Below are 20524 nucleotides of genomic sequence, written 5' to 3' on the forward strand. Positions count from 1 at the left end.
GTAGTGAAGCACACACACATTATACCAAGAAACCAGACACACATTTTCAATTCCAGTGTTTTATATAATAGATAAAAAAATTGTATAGTGTTGTAATGATACTATTTGTATTGAAAGACATATGTAATATCAAACCATAATAAAAATAATAAGAATATTAGACTTGGTGTGAATGAAAATTATCTTTCAAGATAAATATTTACACATAGACAAGAAATGACCAGGATTTGCTTTATTGTTTTTTTTTTTTCCATTTGTTTATTCTTCATGGTTCTTTGTTAATCATTGTGATTCCAAGGGGTCAGTTGCACAACAAAGCGCAAACCCAATCCAAAATCAACAATGACGAAAATATAAGAAAAAAGTCTCACACACCTTTTAAACAGAACTGGTGTCGTCACATTTAGGCTAACTATGATCCATAACTGGTATGTCACATTGATGTATTTACTTATATTTCATTCTCATTTACAAAATGCACAAAATCAAAGACAACATACAGCATTGTTCATTTACACTTCCTTTTTTATAACATTTTCTTTTGTATTCATGGTTCCACACACAGTTTCTATACTTACAAACAGTCAACTACGGTTTCTACAGCACGATACAATGACGAAGGTGATAAATTGTTTTGTTACATTTAATTAATGGCAATGCAATCTTATTGACAAAAGCCTCAGAACCCTTGGGTTGTTTTTCGAGGGTACACTAAAATGTCCGCTGTTTAGTCCCGTGTGATTATTGAGCCAACACTCAGCATTTTAATGGACAAGGCTGGAATATAGTAATGTGCTCCAATTCCCAAATAGCTTCAGAGGAGAGAATAAGAGACAAATATCCAAACACTTATTGCTTTGTTAACTTTTTGCATTCACAATTGACTGTTGCTCAGGCAACAAGTTAATTATACAAAAAAGACCCTGTAACATAAGCTAAGATATGTATCTGCGAGAGATAATCTTGACTTGGACGGAGCCTGAACGGAGTCACTGAGACAGGTTTAGCGTTTTAAACAGCTTTCCATATTGAACGAACACAACAGTTACCTTGACATCGTTGTTCTTAACTCCATGGGTGATACAGGACAACACACACAGAGTAGGACTGCCGACGCTCATAGCTTTTCTATTTGTACAGTTAATGAGCATTAAATATATTATCGATGTGCTTTGAAGAGGGGATCTGGGCGAATTTCGCTCTCTGACTTGCCGGGCACTTTGGCTCCTGAAGCCGTTATTTCTTGACGTTTTAAAACAAAGAGCATCTGGACTCTTAAAGACAACTCTTGAGATGAGTTGTTGGAAAAATAAAGTCAGAGAATAATAAGTCCAGCTGCTCGTGTTTCACACAAACGATGGTTGAAAACCTACAAGGACTGACAGTAATATAGTCTGTTTCCAGGGGTCAGAAGGTTTGAAGAGCTATCTTATTAGTTCTAGTTATTTTTTAAATTTCTTTTTATTTACATATATTCATCGCTATTACAGAGAACTGATGTTGTGATGTGTAAACTCAGGCCATACAAAATATTTGGCAATAATTCATGAGAGGTGGAACTCATGGCACACTCATGGACAATGGGTCGGATGTCGAAATTGAAATTAGACGGTGAAATGTCAGGGGCAGGTCATCAAAGCTCGAAGCACCTATGTTCACAACTGCACTCACGCTCCCTATATATCGTCATTTGGTAGATTTTGGTCTTTGTGCTCTTGCTGAACCCTCACGTGGTTCGTCTTTAAACCTCTAGCAAGGCTGCATCAGGATGTGTCTAGAAGAACAAGGCATGACAACTGTGCCTTGAGCAAGGCATTCACAATTGTGCATGTACGACAGTGTACTCTTAGTGCAATGGGTTGTCTATTTACTTCAACTGTCTCGAGTCTATGTATGGCTGCTATCCTACAAAATGGCAGTTTGGAAAAAAAACGGTTTAATTAATCGGACATTTCAATGATTGTTTTTCTTGTCTCTCGCCATGCAATTGTGAACATATCACGCTTACTTGTCTAGATCGGGGGTAATGTGGCGTTACTCTTCCGCTGCCACTCTGTGCTGTTACCTGTTTGTGGGGGGGGGATATATGACAATCAGCCCTTGGCAGTGAGTTCTCGAAGGTGAATCTCATGTTGTAGCTACATTTGTATAAAAAAAAAAGAAGCACAAATAAACACAACGTCCAAATTCATACCCTCCTTATCAGAATAATCTTTCTCGACTGCAATTAACCACGATTCAATGTGTTCATAATTAGCTTTTTACTTTGGATGCAACAATTTCAATATTTTCTCCGCTGACACTAAGCAGCTGTAATCTTTAACACGTGCATGTCCAGCGTGTCGTCGCACCATGTCCAGTTGTCAGTATATGACAGCTCTACCCGGCATTCCGTTAACCAGTTAAAAAAAAAGTTTGCCAGATGTGAAATGCTAAAAGACACAAAAAAATAAATGAACTCATAAATAGAATAAAATCTCAATATTGCAGAGAGGTTCAATATTGCACTAAGAAGCACAGTCACATTAATATAAACATTCAGTTCACACAAAGAATTAGATTTGGATCTTACACACTCACCACACGTTGGGCCTGCACCAAAACCACTCAAACTAAAGGCGGAGCTTTTCTGTGTCACATGTTTTTACGCTTTTGATTGCATTTGTTTATTTTTACTCTAATATGTGAACCTATCTTGTGCAGTGTGCTCTGAGGAGAGAGGGGAAAGGTTCACCGTGGTGTCACTGTTAGTTTTAAAGCACTGTGCAGTCTCTCATGGATCAGAAATCTGATGGAGATGTAAGCCGAGGTGCTGTTAACATGTTGTACTCTCAGTTTTAGTTACATACATACTTACATGCAGAAAACCCTCCGAGAGACAAACACCCTCTGGGAAGAGAGGTACTAAAAAAGGCATTTCTCACAAAGGGAAACACAACATGACTGGAACAATGTGAGATTCTGAACATTTTCATCACATCAAGAAAATGTTCGGGAGACAGTCACTCTGGCTGATGGTTGTGCTTTAAGTGCGAACTTCAACAGAAAGCTTCACCTTTGCAATGAAATGGCAGAACACAGATTTGACTCAGCGTGAGAAATGTGTTTGATCTCAATGACCTCATGACAGAGACATGATCAAAAACAATGTTGTAAATGGAAAAAGGGACTCGATTTATCTCCGCATCGCACCCAAACAACCCTGGAATGTTCTAAAATCTATAAAATGGCAGCACTGTTCTGTTCACCAGCACAAGACCCTCGGGCGACAGAGAATGAGGACGGGTCTTTGTTAAAGAGGAAACCAAGAGAGGTGTGTCTCGGATTTACCCCCGTGAAGTCAAAAATGCTTCAAATAAAGGCATAAATGTCAAACGTCTGATTCTACGTCCATCAATGGCAAAGTACTGAAGATGTGAAAGGTAATTAGACGAATGGAGGTGAGAGAGAACTCTGCAACAATGGCTAGTGGTCATTTTTATAAGTCTATTTGCATGGCTCCTTATCAAGAGCCCCCATGACCTCACCTCCAACCCCAGCTGTGTGTACTTATATCGGGGGGGGGGGGTTAAATCTAAAAGTTCTGTTGTTTTCCACTGATATAAAACAATACGCTCTAACTCAACACCTTGTTTGCCTCATGTTTTCATCTGCAGCGATAATAAACTATTTGTCTCGAGGCTTATTCAGGCATTATGATGGTTTGTCACGGCTGCACTTATCTTTAAAACATGTAGGGGGCACATACCGAATAATCACCATCCTAAGTATTTACAGCTCAGCAGGTCTATGTCGCACTCCTCTGCTTGTGCACAAACGTTATAATTATGGGGGGAGGGGTTAGAAGGTAGGATCTGGGAGGGGGCTCTTGAGCTGTTCGTTCACAGTGTGGCGAAAAACTCTTCTGCCCCCCGGAAAAGTTGTCGGAGCCACACTCACTATTGCAGCACCTGGCCCCGCGTCTCCGGTAGTTTGAGGGCCAGGAAACTGCCCGCCGCCAGCGCCCCCGAGGCAAAGAGTATGGGCACCGCCTTGGTTATACCGACGAACGACGTGAAGATGCTTATACCCAGCACGGCTGCTAGTTTACAGAGGGCGTTGAGGAAGCCGAAAGCTGTGGTCCTGGAAGAGAAAGGAGGACAGAGTCAGATATTTGAGTTCACGATTAAACAAGGAACGTCAATGGATTCATCTTTTGCTTTGTATAAGGCCACTTTATATTCAGTCTATGGTGTTTACACATGCAGTGTGCAGGCTGTGGTGACTCTATCTCACCACTAGATGGAGCTACATCTCCTAGTGAAAACACGTGCTTCACTAAAGATCCTGCTTTGGTTGGATTTTTTATTTTCCACATAAATAGCCATTTAATATTATTATTATTTATTAGTATATTATCATGTAAGGATACGTTTTAATAAGCAAATCAAATGGGATTTAAAATCTCTGCTATTTATGGTGGGACAAAAAAAACAACTAAGCACATCCTTGGTAAAACCATTAGGTGGCAACAAGACAGCCCCCCCCACATATAGTCATCCATCCCTGCAAGCAGGCCAATGACAGCCGGGCAACTCTTGTGATATCATTTAACACGTCATCCGGCACCAGCTGCTGTGTCTTCACCGTGTTCCTACCTCTTGTCAGAGGGGTAGAGCTCGACAGTCAGCACATCCAGGGCGTTCCAGGAGGCGATGCTGATTCCTCCGAACAGGCAGAGCAGAGCAATCATGGCTGACTCGCTGTTGCCAAAGGACAGGAAGAAACAGCTGATGCAAGATATCACGCTGGAGCCCGCTGTAGATAGAGGGGGGCGGGGGGGGATAAGAGGTGTTGAAAACGGGTGATGGCTGAAGAAGGAGATTATGACAGTTACTTGGTATCAGCCTGTATTTTTTACATTTGTACAGATGGAGCATTCAAGAAAGTACAACAAACAGGGTCAACAGGATATTATGCTATAAACTGGCAGACTCCCTTACTTCTGTGTCTGCATGTGTAAGAATAGAGCATTACTGGCTTTAGGTTACTTCTTATATCTCACCTGTGGATCTGGAGCTTATCACACTTGTTCTGCAGATTGATCTTAATATAATATCTAGGAGCAGCAAATGGTAAAGGGGCGGTACGTTAACGTTCTCCTACCAGCTAGTCAAATACCACATGCTGTACATAAAGGTTGCTGATTAACCAACCCAACTTCCATTCCTCCTCCCTCTCTGAGTGTCGTGGCCCCCTGCACCCACATTACCTAACATCCTCAGTCGTCCAATCTTGTCCATGAGCAGCGCGGAGACAATGTTGCCCGGCAACACTGCCAAGGTGCCCAGGAAGCTGACGAAGTAGACCATGTAGGCATTGTTCTCGTCACTGACGTCGCTGAGCAGGCAGCCCTCTTTGTTGTGCAGGAACGTGCTGTTGAGGAGTTTGCAGTTGACCAACCTGTACTTGAAGAGATCTGGTGAGAGACGAGGAGAGGGGAGGAGGTGCAGGGGAGAGGAGACAGACAGGGAGCGGGGTTAAAGGGGTTGATCCGTAAATATGTTTGGAGGATGTGGAGAATAGATCCTGATTGTGATGTTGTGGATGAAGAAAAGACAGCTGACGCTTGGCCTCATCAACTTGAAATAAGCTTCTGCTGTGGATCAAACACACATTCATACGGTGCATTTCTGTGCTGCACTTTCTCCATCACACATCCGTCAAGGGCAACTCAGGGTTCAGCGTCTTGCCCAAGGACACTTCAGCACTCGGGGAGACTGGGATCGAACCGCCGACCTTCTGATTAGTGGACGACCCTCTTTAGAGAGCCACAGCCGCCAAGGTCAATGTGAATTCTTGCATCTTGTAGTAACATTATTTGTGAATCTGTAGATAATAGATCTTACAGCATCTGGGTCAGAATATATGAAGTAACATGTGGTTAATTCCCATCGTGCCCCACTGGGATAATAAGGTTCACCATGGCAACCATCACTCAGCCTTTAATTCTGAACTGAGAGTCCAAAGAATAAGCCAACAGTGTAATGAGGAACCTGCTGCTCGGCACTGATAGCAGCGCTGAGTGATTGCTTGACGTGTGTAAAGACTGCAGACAACTAACAAAGCAAAGACAAAGGTACGTCTGCCTGATGCATCTTTTGTGTTTGTGTGTGTGCAGCTGCAGAATAGACGCCACGGTCCTTTTCTTAAAAGATACAGTTCTCATCAGCTTTCTGCTGGTGACACACAGAAAGCTAGAAAAATAAAAATCAATTGATCATTTCAGTCTCGGAGACATTGCAGCTCTGCAAAGCTGCAGTTGGTGGTAGGGCTATCCGGTCAGTGGAGGAGGAGGAGGAGGAGGAGGAGGAGGTGGAAGAGGAGGAGGAGGGTGGAGGTGGTTTTAATGGACGAGGATCATTTGCACAGAGATGACGACACAAACTGTGTAACAGGAACATTTACACAGAGTGAAACACAAAGAGTGAAACTGTGCCAATCGGTCAAAAGGAGATATTCAAAAGATCTATAAATAGCAGAGAGAGAACGAGGGCAGAGAGGACGGATGAGATGAAACTGCACTTTAAAAAAAAAAACAGCTTTCTGAAATGTTTACTCACAACAATCGTTCATCATGACATCATGTGTCAGCTTCAGTCCTTCAGCCAGATGTTTCTCTTCCCTGACTCCCACCGTTTGTTTGGTTAAACAGCTGCTTGCATCACACAACACCTCCACACACAGCAACACCTCCACACACAGCACCTCCTCCACTCACTCACTCACTCACTCACTCACTCACTCACTCACTCACTCACTCACCCACTCACTCACCCACTCACTCACTCACTCACTCACTCACTCACTCACTCACTCGCACAACAGACACTGATTTCACTTCCTTCATGGTTTAACTTGATTTGTGTCTACTGTTAGAAACAAATAAAACTTCTCTAGATGTTCATGAGACTTTTTCTTTTCATCCTTTCCCGAACAGATTGTAATCAATCAATCAATCAATCAATCATTCAATCAATCAATCAATCAATCCAGCCACACATCCACTGCTTCTTCTTTTAACATACAATATGTAAGTTTAGCCTCTAGGGGTCTCTCAATCAAATCAATAACACAAGCCCTAGTTGTGTGTGTGTGTGTGTGTGTGTGTGTGTGTGTGTGTGTGTGTGTGTGTGTGTGTGTGTGTGTGTGGGTGTGTGTGTGTGTGTGTGTGTGTCCTACCTGTGTTGTAGAAGAGGGTGGCAATGAAGGTGCAGTTCTTGAAGAAGGTGTTGCTGGAGGTGATGTCCTCAAAGTAACACTCCTCAAACAGAGAGTCCTCAAACACCATGGACCTCATTTTCAGGTTCATAAACCTGCACACAATTACAGACAGAGACGGACGAATGAAGACAAGAAGACAACGAACAGAAAGAGAAAAGGAAGGGATTTGCAAAGAGATAGAAATAAAAGTTTTGAACCATTAGGCTGTCAGATATTCTATTACCATAATGTTTGAATTTTAACAACACAAACAGGCAGCGTTGGGGCTGAAGGTCAGAGGAAGCATCAAAGACGGGCTTGTTAAACACGAACAGCTCTGCAGGGCTTTCGTTCAATCAAAGCAACGAGCCGGACGAAATATTTTTGAGGCCTTATTCATATTTATATCAGATTTGTTGTCATGCACCACAAAGTATTTGCATATTGGGAATACATTCATGCATTAAGTACCGGAAAGGTAGAAAAGATAAAAATCAAAAATCAACATATTCTTGAAATAATGAGTTTGCCTTCACTCGACAGGCCGACGTGAACGAGGGGATCCAACTCACTTGTCATTGAAGTACTCTCCCTGGCGGTGGACCTGGTTTTCCAGGGTGAAGTTAAAGGTGACATGTTCCACTTTCTCCTTGACGAAAACCTTAGTGCGGGACTCGTACTCCTGCTTCTGCAGGTACTTGATCATGTCGGGGAACCACACTGTCAGACCGTAGTAGCTGGAGGAGGAGGAGGAGAGAGTGATTACTCCTGTCACAAAAAGACAAACCTGAAATATAATGTCCTGTCGAGAAAAGATGATGTCTCCATTGTAGAGGAACAGGAGCAGTGTTACTGTGTACATGAATATTCCGGTATCACTGAAATATTTACACTACGTCTCTGCCCCGTTCACTGTGGGTTTAATCCACAGACTGCATACAAACAAACATGACATGACAGCTCTCAACAGTCAAGCCTAAAAAGGCAAATTGCACTTTAACATACTTATCTCATTGTTCTTATCACAAGTGTAAAGTTCAAGTGTTCATGTTTTTTTAAGTTTAGTTTTAATTCTTTATTTAATGATGTAAAAACAGGGTGAAATGTCACTTCTGCACATATATAGCAGTAAATAGTTAATATATACTTTTTACTTTACAGATTATACATTTTTAACCTAAATAAATCTGATGCAAGTTACACATTGATGCATCACCACAAACAATGTATTAATATATGATATAATATATACAGTAATCAGATCTAAAACAGATCTAAATACTACTACTACCACTACTGGAGGTTCTGAGCTCAGGCGACTGCTACATGTCCAACAACCAACAAACCACACGGCGCTGCAGTGATCATCTCAAACCAGCTCTTTTCAGATGCAGCACAGTAACAAGCACTGGCTGATGATGTGTGAGTCACAAAATGACCCAGAAAAACCTGCAGTGGTGCATGATTATTCAACCGGATCCCACCTGAAGGACATGGAGAACCACACGGCCATCATCATGTAGGTGGTGCGGCGGTACTCGGGGGAGAAAACCGAAAGGAAATTACTCCACACCTGGACGGACACACAGACACAGAGAAAAGAAAGAAAGATATAAGCAAACAGAAAGCACACGTCTCTGGAAACAAGATTCACTTTATCGAAAGAATAAACACCATGTCCCAGAATCCCTTTCCAGGCGTAGAATAAACAAACAGAGACAGACAAAGCAGCACAAACACGTCCCACGAACATCCACAGAGACACGTCACACAAACAGAGACTGAGTTCAAATGAAGTTTAGAACATAAAACATTTGTTGGTTATGAAATCCATCTGTGGACACTGGGGTCGATCGGTGGACAGTTGATGACTCACCCCGTCTTAAATTCACATTTTGTGGAATAAGTTCACTCCGTCTCTCGCTCAGAGTTAAATAAGTTAAATATTAACTTCATAATATATATATATATATATATATATATAGAATATTGATTGTGTGTACTGCAAACATTGACCTGATGGAAAAGTGTCGTGAGCTTTATCCTCCATTTCTGGTGCCAGGCAGCTCCGTCGCCCAGGTCCACCAGTTCATCCATCTGCTTCACAGTCTTGATGGTGGTCACCTGAGAGGAGAAGCACAGCCATTCATTTACCTTGAGATTTAAACATTCACCTGTCTGAAAGATGAACTGTAGTATTAGTACATCAGAACTAACAGAGATTACGGTAAAAAAAACTAGGTAAATAACTTGTTTATTCCTGGTATTAATACTTTTTATTTCATTTTAACTTGCATTTATATTATATCTATTAATTTATCTATTAAGGGTTTTGACTCCAAGCTACAATAATGTTGACTTTTAATAATTTTAACTCTGTCATTTCATCAAAGTTTTTTCTATTCACATTTACTCAATTCACAAGGTTATTCAAATGATTTCACAGCTTTAAAATGTACTCAACAAATAAGTGTTTTACCAAAAACATCTAGTACATCATAGTTTTTAGAGTCGTAGCAGCAGTACTGTAGTAAGACGAGGTCCTCGTGTCCCCATATTTCATTTAACACATAACTCATTAAAACATTAAGAGATTACAGTAGCTCAGCTTATCGATATGCTAATTTATGCAGCACAGCGCTGGAAACCTGCTGCACTGCTGCACGCGCCTGCAGACAAACACGTGCACAGTGTGAACACATTTTTTCTTTCAAACAGACAATGCTGCTGGTGTTATACTGTGTGAGTGTGGCTTACGGAGAACACCCTCTCTGGGTAGCCTTTGGCCCTCATGTTGGTGTCGTGGACCTGCTTCAGGATCATCCACGCCTCATCATGTTTCCCGTTCTGCAGCAGAAATACAGACGTGAAGTGAAGCCACTGGGGTTTTTTTTGTTTTTTTTTTCTGTTATGGGTGTTTCAACATTTCCATGACGTCTGAGAGACGGACTGACCTCCAGGAAGAAGCGGGGGCTCTCAGGCATGGTGGTGAGGGCAGAGATGGCCGCCACAGAGGGCAAGGCACACACCAACACAAAGACACGCCAGCTGTGGAACTGGTAGGCCGAGCCCATCTGGAAGCTCCAGCCTGCACAAGAGAGAGAGAGAGAGAGAGAGAGGTCAGAGAAAACACGATGCAGCTGCAACACTTGAATTCTGTGCACACGCAGCTTCCTCTACATTCACACTGTTCTGATTTTATGCATTTATTTCAGCTGCAGTTATCAACAGCTGCATTGCGGTGAGCTGTCGTACACGCTACATTTTGCCTGACGGCTAAACTTTCTTCCTTTTTATATTTTCTCTTCTGTGCAACGAGGCTAATCCATAAAAATATTCTCATTTCATTCGGAACATGTATAATATTATTGTGGTTGAAATTAATTTAGCAGAGTGCATTATCACAACTCCGGGTGGGTGCTCGACACTGACGGAGGTTAATGAAACTGAACGTGCGGCCTACTTCATTTAAAATATTCAGACAATGTTCAGCCTCAGTTGGTCTTTGCATGTAAGTATTTATAATTACTTTCTCTTCACTCTCATGACAGCTGACCCTTCTCCAGCCACCGATGATACGTGATGCGGCTCAAAGCTCAGGAGGAATTAAACAGGTGTCTTAGGTGTTCCTTAGATATCGTGTTTCCAAGAATGGGACAGAGGGACAACCAGAACACAACTTGGACTCTATTGTCTTCTACTGAACTTTCGTGTTGTCCCTCAACTGTAAAAATCGCTTTGGACTCAAGCGTCTGCTACATGAATACATGTAAAAGTAAATGTGATATGAAGACGATCAGGCTGAATCCCTGCAGAACCTTCCTCCTCCTCCTCTTCTGCCGCTGGTGAAAACACTTTGGTTTTATCAGATTCCTGGAGCGAAGCAAGAGCTGCGATTAACTCAACACTGTGCATGACGGTCTCTACTGAGGTCAGCTGCTGACGGAGGGAAACCACTGATCAAATGATTATACCTAACAATGTTAAGGTAGCTGCTGGAGACTGAAAGAAACAAGAGGAAATTCAATCAACTCTCGTTTTTTTTAACCCACTTAAACACACAAATCCCTGCATCACGGTTTGAAAAGCACTGACTTTGGATTAGAAAACACTTCAGCATCTCAGATTCACACCATTCATGATGGAAAATCCATGAAGTCTATAAATGAGGATATTCAGCCATCTGCTTGCTTCTCTCACCGTAGTGTGGGATGATGGCCCAGGCCATGGCCGAGGCGTAGATGCCGCCGATCATCCAGAACATGCAGAGCCAGCTCAGGTGCTCTCCTCGCTTCTCCTGGGCCAGGAACTCAGAGTAGTAGGAAAACACGATGGGGATGGAGCCTCCGATGCTGTGGAGCAAACAGGGAGGGGAGGGGATGTGCAGGGAAAGCAGATTGAAAGAGGAACAGGTCACGGGATCCACGTGGAGAGGAAGCAAACGGTGATAAGCAGCGAGAAAGAAGACAGTGGTGATTTACAAAAGTGCAAAAAGTAACGAGATGGTACAAACGGAAGGAGGGAGAAAAAGCTAATAAACAGATTTAATTGAGTGAGAGAGATTTCAGCAGCAGGAGCGAGTGTGAGCGTCGGAGAATTTAGCAGCTTCATACTTGATTAAACATAAAGATTAAAGTCTTAAAAGCCACTGATCGTCCATCTCTATGGCCTGTGTACATGTTCCATTACAACTACTTACAATCTGATGGGAACGAGTTCAGATTCAAGCCCCTGCACTTAAACAGGAGCTGCGGTTGTTAAGACCCATTTGGAAAAGTTTAAAGTTCACCACACGGCCACTGGCGGCACCATCCATCATGGATACGACGCTGTGAGTATTTCACCAAAGACCGACTGAGTTATTTACAAATCGTGGAAGGGGGGAAGGGAGTATTTGTCGACTCTCTTCTCTGATTGTTTATAACTACGTGTCTTAACTTCCTCGCAATATCCAGAACTTAAGCAAAAACCTCCCGGAACGCTGCCTTCTTACGCATTTGGAGCTTGACATCATTTTATTCGATGTCCATGTCCCAACCATTAACATAGAGGACGTGGGGTTCATGACCTGTAGCCAACAGATGGCGATTGAGACACTTTGGCTTCAGTTTACGTGAGCAGTCATGTCGCCCATATTTGTCAAGTCAACCGATGAACCACAGTGGTCGTGACTCATGGCTGCTGCTGCTGCTGCTGCGTCCGTCCCTGACTCATCCGTCTCCTTACCCCACACCAGAGGCCAGACGGCAGAAGAGGAAGGAGCTGTAGCCCTGGACGAAGGACGAGAAGAAGGCAAACACGCTGTTGATGGAGAGGGAGATGAGGAGTGTCTGCCGGCGGCCGATCCGGTCGGCGAGGCATCCCCACACGAAAGCCCCGACCATCATCCCCAGGTAAACAATCAGACCTGGAGGGAGAGAAGGAGGGAAGTGTCGGGGGTTTAGGAGGGATGAGAGAATAATTGCCGGGTGGATGAGAAAGGAAGAGATAATGAGGAGGGGGAGATAATAAGTTATCGTTCATCAGTAAACTCATTGATATTACTTCCAGCCCTCATTTGCATTCTCATTAGACGTCCTGTTCTCAGTAAATTAGCTCATTTGGCAGCTTCACTGGATTAGAACAGCATTTTGGATAAAACCCAAAAAAGGGAAACAGTTAAAATCTGTCCGTTGCTGCTGCAGCTCCTCTCTTCAGCCTCTGTCTGAAACACTTGGTTTTAGCTCCCGTTTCTTTAAGGTCCGCCTCCCGACCACTTTTATCGACTTACTCCTGCGATTCGAGGCGCCAACATCACTCACACCCCAGGAGCTTTTTCAATCGGTCTGTCTCTCTACCTCCGCCACAGTGATGGTGCGGCCCCCCCCCCACACACACACTCACACACCAGTTGCTCGCTTGCAATTGGGGCCGTATTGACATCCTGTCAGCAGGCTTCACGCCGCCCGAGCCTGCAGCGACATTAGTTATTGGTGAGATCACTCCGGTGTTCGGTGCCTCGGCTTGACATCTGCGTTTAGATCTTGTTGTCGCCCAGTGTGTCCCATGAACCCCCCCTCCCCCTCCCGCTCCGGTCGGATCAGAGCATCGACACCACGCTCACTTTTCTCACAGCTTGAGGGGTAAATACTGTAAAATACTAAATCATTTGAAGAGACAGCATCTGAAGCTAATGTGGATAAAAAGGCCTAAAAGTGTTTGGAACAATAACAACGGGAAAAAATCCCCGTGGAGTCAGTTGTGCAGGGAAACGGAGGAAGAAGCGCACACAGGCTGCAAACGGTCGTTCATCACATCGCTGGCACGAGGAAGTCGGAAACACACACTTGGCTCGTCAGCTCTATTGATGAGGGAGATAAAGACGAGGCTCGCTGTGACGATTGATGGAATAATATGAAGGGAGGCGTCCTTTTCTGTTAGATGAATAAAAACTCTGAACGCTGTGTGTGTGTGTGTGTGTGTGTGTGTGTGTGTGTGTGTGTGTGTGTGTGTGTGTGTGTGTGTGAGTCAGTCCCTCTGTCCATCTCTCTGTGTAAACACTGCAGTGCTGAATTGGGGAAGAAGGTGACTTTCATTTCATTGTTTGATTTACAGCAGGGGATTCTTGTGTGCATATGTGTGTGTGTGTGTGTGAGATTGTGTGTGTGTGTGTGTGTGTGTGTGAGAGTGTGTGTGTGTGTGTGTGTGTGTGTGTGTGTGTGCTGGGAGCTGCTCTCTCTGACAAAACGAGCTGTAACAAGGAGGCAGATTTGATAACTGGGTTCAATATCCTGACGCCGCAATGCAGCAGCGTCTATGAGGGAACAGCTCAGTGACCAGGATTCATCACATAGAAAGTTTCTCTTCACTTTTTAAAGCTGAAGACTTGTGAAGCTCTCTCACGTAAGTTTACACTTCAAGTTCACTCTCGCCGCTGTCATGGCATCAGACTTTTCACTGACTTCTCACCAGGTATGATTTACCTCCGACATGAAAACTCCGAAAAGAAAGAGCCTCGTTTTTCCCAGGTTTCAAACCGACGACCTTCTTGCTGCGAGACAACAGTGCTGACAAACTGAATATGAGATGTACGAATGACGGACGAGCAGGACGACAGGTTTAAGGAAAAGGCAGAGAGGAGAGGCAGGAGTCTGCTGACAGCTGGACATCTCGTCTCTCTGGAGAGAAAATGGAGGGAGGAAGAGAGAGAGAGAGGAAGAGAGAGAGGAAGAGAGAGAGGGAGGGAGAGAGAGAGAGAGAGAGCAAAAAAAGGAAAAGAGGAGAAAGGGGATTGGAGGACGGTAGCCAGTCTGCGCCGTGACAGAACTCCCAAAGGCTCTAGGGTAGTGTATGTGTGTGTTGCATGTGTGGATGAACACGGAGAGAGAAACTCACTGTATTGTGTGTGTGTGTGTGTGTGTATGTGTGTGTGTGTGTAAAGAAGGGGGCAGGGCAGGGGCCACTATTAATAGCCGTTTTTTCCCCTTTCTGCCAGAGTGCACTGGGCTTTCTGAGCCGGGGGCCGCGGCTCGTCAGCTCTGGAGTAGAACGCAGTTTCTCATCAGCTGAATTCAGCCCACACACGTCCACTGAGAGCGGAGCACAGACAAACAATCATTGTTTTTTTAAAGTCTCGACCTGCGACAGCTCATGAACCAAAACCAACACAGACGACTGTTTGTGCTCATTTTAAAAGAGTCAGAAAGAAAATGACGAAGGAAAAGCACACCGGTAGCCCGTCTGCTGTTTGTGTTGGTCACTCGATATCTTGATTATTCTTCATGAACGATGAATAAAACTCGACCTCATCCACGAACATGATTTGCACCTGAGCTGCGTCAGGTATGATCATGACATTAATAGCATGGATCCTTAGTTTTCAGCTCGGTGGCTTCTTCATCTTCTCCAGATGTTGGCTGAATATTAACACTCCGGAATCATTCACAGAATGTGTAACAAACTCCTTTTCTAAAAATAGGTAGTTACATCCAACCTGTGTTGTCTGCCAGCATCTCCCTCGGGAGTCGGGCCTCCCGTTCTCTCCTCACCCCTTCTGTCTCCCTTCATCCTTGATCTCGGTGCTTGATATTATGCTCATTAAAAGGCCAGGGAGGCATCACGTGAGGGAAAGGTTCCCTGCAGCCTCAGGGAAGAATCGTGCACTAGCTTTTTCAAAGAAACGTTCGAGCTACTTGCTTATCCAGCACCTTTTGTACAGAGATCCAGTTCCAGTGACGCGGCTGCATGTGACAAACCTGTTTCATCTTCATCAAGGGCAAATCAACGACAACCCGTCAGCGCTGCTCTGCTGCCTGAAAGCTTCTGCTGGAGGTTACTGTGCAAAAACACTGCACCACCAGCACTCTGGTTCATGTTCCCTCTGCCTGTTCCAGCTGTTTGTGTTGCTGGACCATGAGAGCCACACTCTGCACTTACAGGAGCTGTATAAAGCTTTTTGAGTTTTCCATATCCTCTAGTGTGTTGTGTAGACTTTTTTTGTGTATGTACCAGAAAGTTAAAAATTCGGTAGCTCCCCTCCCCCAAAGACAATACTGAAGCTCCTGAAACACCTTGTCGGGGTCAGTCTGGGCTTTATCACGAGACAGGAGCTAGAACCAAGTGTTTGAGACGGAGGCTGAAAGAGGAGCAGCAGCAATGGACAGTCTAAGGAAAGTGGTGTTTTCTGAACATGAGAGCATGAAAACATTTTCAGGTGATGACACAAATTGAAATTATGAACCTGAATATGTCAGAATATCAGATTGTTGCTTTTAATTAATTAATGAATTAATCAGAACACAAAAACACACAAAACCTACACACACACTTAATGGTTGTTCCTCAATGCGTCGAGTTAAAGCACGGTGAAGCAGGAGGAAGCTCTGCTCTGACCGCCTTGAGAAGGAAAAGGGTGAGTGTGGGGGTGGGGTGGGGAAGAGGACACTAGGAATCATAGGATGCAGAGAGGCATGAGCAAAAGAGGCTCTCTAGCATGAGTCAGGCGTGTTGCGTAACAGGGAGAGGGGAGGGAATTGAGGGTGGTCGTGTCTCCCTAATGGCATGAAACAAACCCAGTCAGAGAAGAGTGGGGGGGGGGGGGGGGGGGGGCTGACATACTTGTACTTTACCTAAGTATCTTTAACACCTTTTTACTTCTGCAACTCTAGATCCCAGAGGGAAATACTGCAGTTCTTATTCCAACAGTTATAGATTTATCTGGCAGCTGCAGTGACCAGTTTATTGTCAGCTCATGAAATATTGATGAAAACCAAAATTGCTTTTTCCGTCCGTCCTTTATTTCCTTGTTTTCTTCCCTCTGTCCTTTTCCCTTCATGAAACCCAAGCTGTGTCTCAATTCAGTGGCCGCATCAATCCTTGATGTCTATTTTCAACTGGAAGCACCGACGTACTCTTAATGGAATATCTCAGAGTGACGGCACAATAAACAACCTCTCCGTGTATCTCCATGCAGAAGATTTTCCCTGCGTAGCTCCTGACAGGTTCGATCATATCTACGTATGTTTGAATCTGTTGGCCAACGACAGATGAATGAGCGATGAGAGGAAATGATCACAAGGTCTTTGCACACTTCACAACACAACGACAGACATGAAGCACGTAGGAGGCAAACAAAAGGTTTGTGCTCGAACATTTTGAAAGAACTCTTCAATCGCCTTCACAAACAGCTGAACTGAATCGTAGGGTTTGGATTGACTGGAGGTTTGATTTAACGTGCTGCTGTTGCTCAGCAGCTGCACGGGCAGTTGAATCTTAAATAGCTGTAGTTCCTCTGCCGTCGAGGCTGAGGGAAAGCAATTACTGCTGAATAAGCTGCGAAGGTAACGGCCAAGATGAGACAGAGATAAAATGTAAAGGGAGCAATAAAAGTCCACTGGAGCACCGGGATGAGAATTAACAGAGGAAATGCACAGAAGGCGGCAGATGACTGGAGAGGAAAGAAAACAGTTGCTCACACAACTCGTGAAACCTCATGTGTGAAATCCTCCGATGTGTTTTATACATTTTTATGGTATTGTTTGTTGTAGCTGGATACAAGGGAGTAATGTCTGGAAATCTTACCCAGCATGCCCTTGTTTGGCTCAGATAGACACATGTCCTTCTCAGCACTGGGCAGCACGAAGCCGACCACAAAGATCTCCACACCATCTGCCATCAGAGCCAGCCCCAGGACAAAGTAGAGCGTCCACTGGAACTTCCCGTGGCCGCACTCCTGCAGGATGGTCTCGTACTGCTGAGCCAGCTCCTCCTGGTCTTTCCTCCGCTCGCTCTCGTACGCCGACAGATCCCTGAACTGCTGCGCCTGGGCGGCCGTCACCCCGTCCAAGTTGCCAGCCTTGCCTGACTCGGCCCTCGGGATTCCCTGGTACTCGCCTTCGTAGATCTCGTCATCCTCATCGTGTCCTTCGGTGGAGTCACTGTGGCCTTCGTCGTCATTGGCCCGGCTGTCGTTGCGGTAATATCCACCATCGTTGCCTTCCACGCCGGCATAGTCGTCATCATCTTCCTCCTCGAAGCGTTTATAGGAGCGCTTAGTGTACTCGTCGCCCATTTTGTCCATGCCGCGCCCCACCTTCTTGCCTACCTGCTTCTTGGCCACTTTGGCAATGTCCTTGGCGCCGCGGAGGAAGTCTGAGCGGTTGTCTCTGTAGCGCCCGTCGTCGTCCATCTTGGATGCGTTGGGGTGACGGTCAGTTGCTGCTGAATCAGACGTATCAGGAGCGGCCAAAGCACATGAGTGTGTGAGGGGGATTTCTGTCAGCTGGTGAATTCAGCACCGCGGACAGCTCCACTGCACTGTTGTCGTGTGACGCTGAGGACGAGAAGAAGAAGAAGAAGAAGAAGAGTCAGTCTGATTCAAACACTAAATCAATTCCATTTAATGCAGGTGAAGAGGAAACATCCATCATTAGCATTTGTTCAAAAAAAACAAACAATCTCAACCAGAACCACTTCAAAGTGAAACATGAAGGACCGCTGACATTCACGTGGCGTTGACATTCTCAGGCTCAGCACAAACGGCTGGAAAAGAAAAAAGGACACGGCAGCTTTAAGGAGCGGACGTGTGAGTGCAGGAGCTCTGTGGCCGACACCGACTGAACAGCAGTCACCTCACATCTCTCTCCTCAGCACAAGTCACAGTGTGGCATTTAAAGCAGCGCACCGCAGAGCCGACATACAACGGACCATGCTGCGACGCGGGAACGTGTAATTAACAGGCGGGGCTGCGATGTGGAGGGATGTAGGTCAGTGTATGTGAAAGGTGCAAACACTGAGAAGGTTAGACTGACGATTATCTGTTAACTTTGATGCTCATTACGAGGTCAAGTTATAGTTCTCTATACGTTTAGTCGTTTTGGGAGAGTTTTCAAGGAGGAAACCAATAATTGAGTTCTATTAAAAGATCCATTGTTCTTGTATTATACTTATTTATCTATAGATCTGCAGACATCTTCTGAATCCCTTCCTGTGTCATCCTTTCTCATGCCCCTCCACCACCACTACTTCTAATGTCCTGACTACATTTCCTGCGTTCCCTTCAGAATGTTCATTATCCTCATCAAGTGGAGAAGAGCGGAGAGACAAACAAAAAGAGGCCATCATGACTCCATCAGCGGGGAACCTGCTCTTTCCTCTGACGCCTCCGTCACTGTGACGCTGCCTGTGTTTGCTTCACTGACGGGAACAAGCTGCGCCGAGGAAAAGGCTGCGAGGACAACAATTGGGAAAAACAAACTCAGCGGGGGGAACGTCATGTGTTTCTGTGAGCGTCTCACACGCTATCAATTGTTGACTCCAACTGAACATCACCTGCATATGAAAAATGCTGCCACCTCCGAGGAACACTCCGGCATTTTGGGAAATACTTGTTTTTTGCTTTCTTTCTCAGAAAAAAGGAAATCACTCTTGTTTCTGTTTGATAAATAACCCGGAGACATTTAGCTTAGCTTAGCATAATGACTGGAAACATAGGGGAACAGCTAGCATGACATCTTCAATTCTTAAAGAAGAGCTGAACCTCTGCTGTTAAAACTTCTCCTGCAGCTGCAATGACACAAAGATGCAACATAACCACTGGATGTTCGTTAAAGATGCAACAGAGACCATTTCTGAACTTCTACGGGGTCTTTACCACGAACCATTGTTTACTCCTGGTCTGCAGCAACAACACACCTCCAGCATGCACTGTGCTCAGGGGACCAAGCAGAGACGACGGCCCCTGGAACAAAAAAGATCTCTGGGGCTCGACTGCAGCTGCAGCCAAGTATTTGCTTCCCACAGTCTGTGTAAAGCCTGAGATAAGAAAATGTATATCCAAAGAAGACAGATGCTTTACTTTATAATAACATACTTGAAGAATCGTTTTAATGTTTATATATCAATGTGTGCTCTGTGTTTACTGCCGTCTGGATGTGGAGGAAGTGATCAGACTGTCCCGACTGTGCACCAATCAATAAATCAACGAGCCATGTAATTAATATTGGTCACAATGGAGAGGCGGATGTTAAATTACACTGGATAACTGCCAAAGTAACCTCGTTGACACTATTACTGTCGTTGTTCCTGTTCATTAAAATGTTTTTAACCTGTTTGCGAAAGTGCACAGTGATTTCATTACAGCAGGAAAACAGCAGAAGCCACAGGTAGAGCGGCGGCAGTGACAGCAGGCAGTGGGGAAAGGGAGGAGGAGGATCTCTGAAAGCTTCCTGTGTCGCCTCGGGGGCCGTCGGGCAGACACACACTTTACTGCCGAGCTCACGTCACACGACCCGAAGGTCCCCTCCTCCGGGACATCTGACTTTCTAAGAACAGGCAGCTGAAACTGAGACCCCGACGTCAGGCAACGTTCAGCGTGATTATTCAGGATTAAACAACTTCACGCCGTCACAGGCGACATCACGAGCAAATTCTGTGAAAGACATTTGGTGCTTTGTCATCAGGGATCAGATCGTGGACCTGGAGTCTGTGGTTTCTTGTTTCAGGTCATTTTGTCCCGTCAGGCTGCAGCTCCACCTTCGCCACCTGCTCCGTATTTCTCTCTATGACTCTAACACATAGACACATCTCTGCACAATGACCCAATCAATTCTCTGTCCCTCTCTGTGGCGTCGGACGATTGGTCGATGCTCATTCGTCACCATGGTCACGACCTTTAAACCGGTAAACTCTTGTAGCCAATCTGAAAGCAATGAAGCAGCCCATCGCCGTCCGATTAGCCTTTAACAACCCGGAGATACTGAGATGAGAGCGGCCGTGGGTTGACTCTTCACATGCAGCGAAATAT

General features: G+C 44.8%; 1 protein-coding gene across 1 annotated transcript in view; it reads right to left on the reverse strand.

Moving 5' to 3' along the window:
• Positions 1–217: 217 nt before the first annotated feature.
• The window catches only part of sv2a (synaptic vesicle glycoprotein 2A), a 29228-nt gene continuing 8921 nt past the window's right edge, over positions 218–20524 (reverse strand). The window contains exons 2-13 of the mRNA XM_069537505.1: positions 17302–18052; positions 12469–12649; positions 11443–11594; positions 10197–10330; positions 10000–10089; positions 9259–9366; positions 8727–8815; positions 7815–7979; positions 7222–7355; positions 5252–5458; positions 4638–4797; positions 218–4122 (exon numbers count right to left, since the gene is read on the reverse strand). Of these exons, the coding sequence (XP_069393606.1) occupies positions 3939–4122; positions 4638–4797; positions 5252–5458; positions 7222–7355; positions 7815–7979; positions 8727–8815; positions 9259–9366; positions 10000–10089; positions 10197–10330; positions 11443–11594; positions 12469–12649; positions 17302–17908 (2211 nt within the window). The 5' untranslated portion in view covers positions 17909–18052 and the 3' untranslated portion in view covers positions 218–3938. The remainder of the gene's footprint in view (positions 4123–4637; positions 4798–5251; positions 5459–7221; positions 7356–7814; positions 7980–8726; positions 8816–9258; positions 9367–9999; positions 10090–10196; positions 10331–11442; positions 11595–12468; positions 12650–17301; positions 18053–20524) is intronic.

This window comes from Paralichthys olivaceus, chromosome 13, assembly GCF_024713975.1.
Source record: "Paralichthys olivaceus isolate ysfri-2021 chromosome 13, ASM2471397v2, whole genome shotgun sequence".
In the NCBI taxonomy this organism is placed as follows: domain Eukaryota; kingdom Metazoa; phylum Chordata; class Actinopteri; order Pleuronectiformes; family Paralichthyidae; genus Paralichthys; species Paralichthys olivaceus.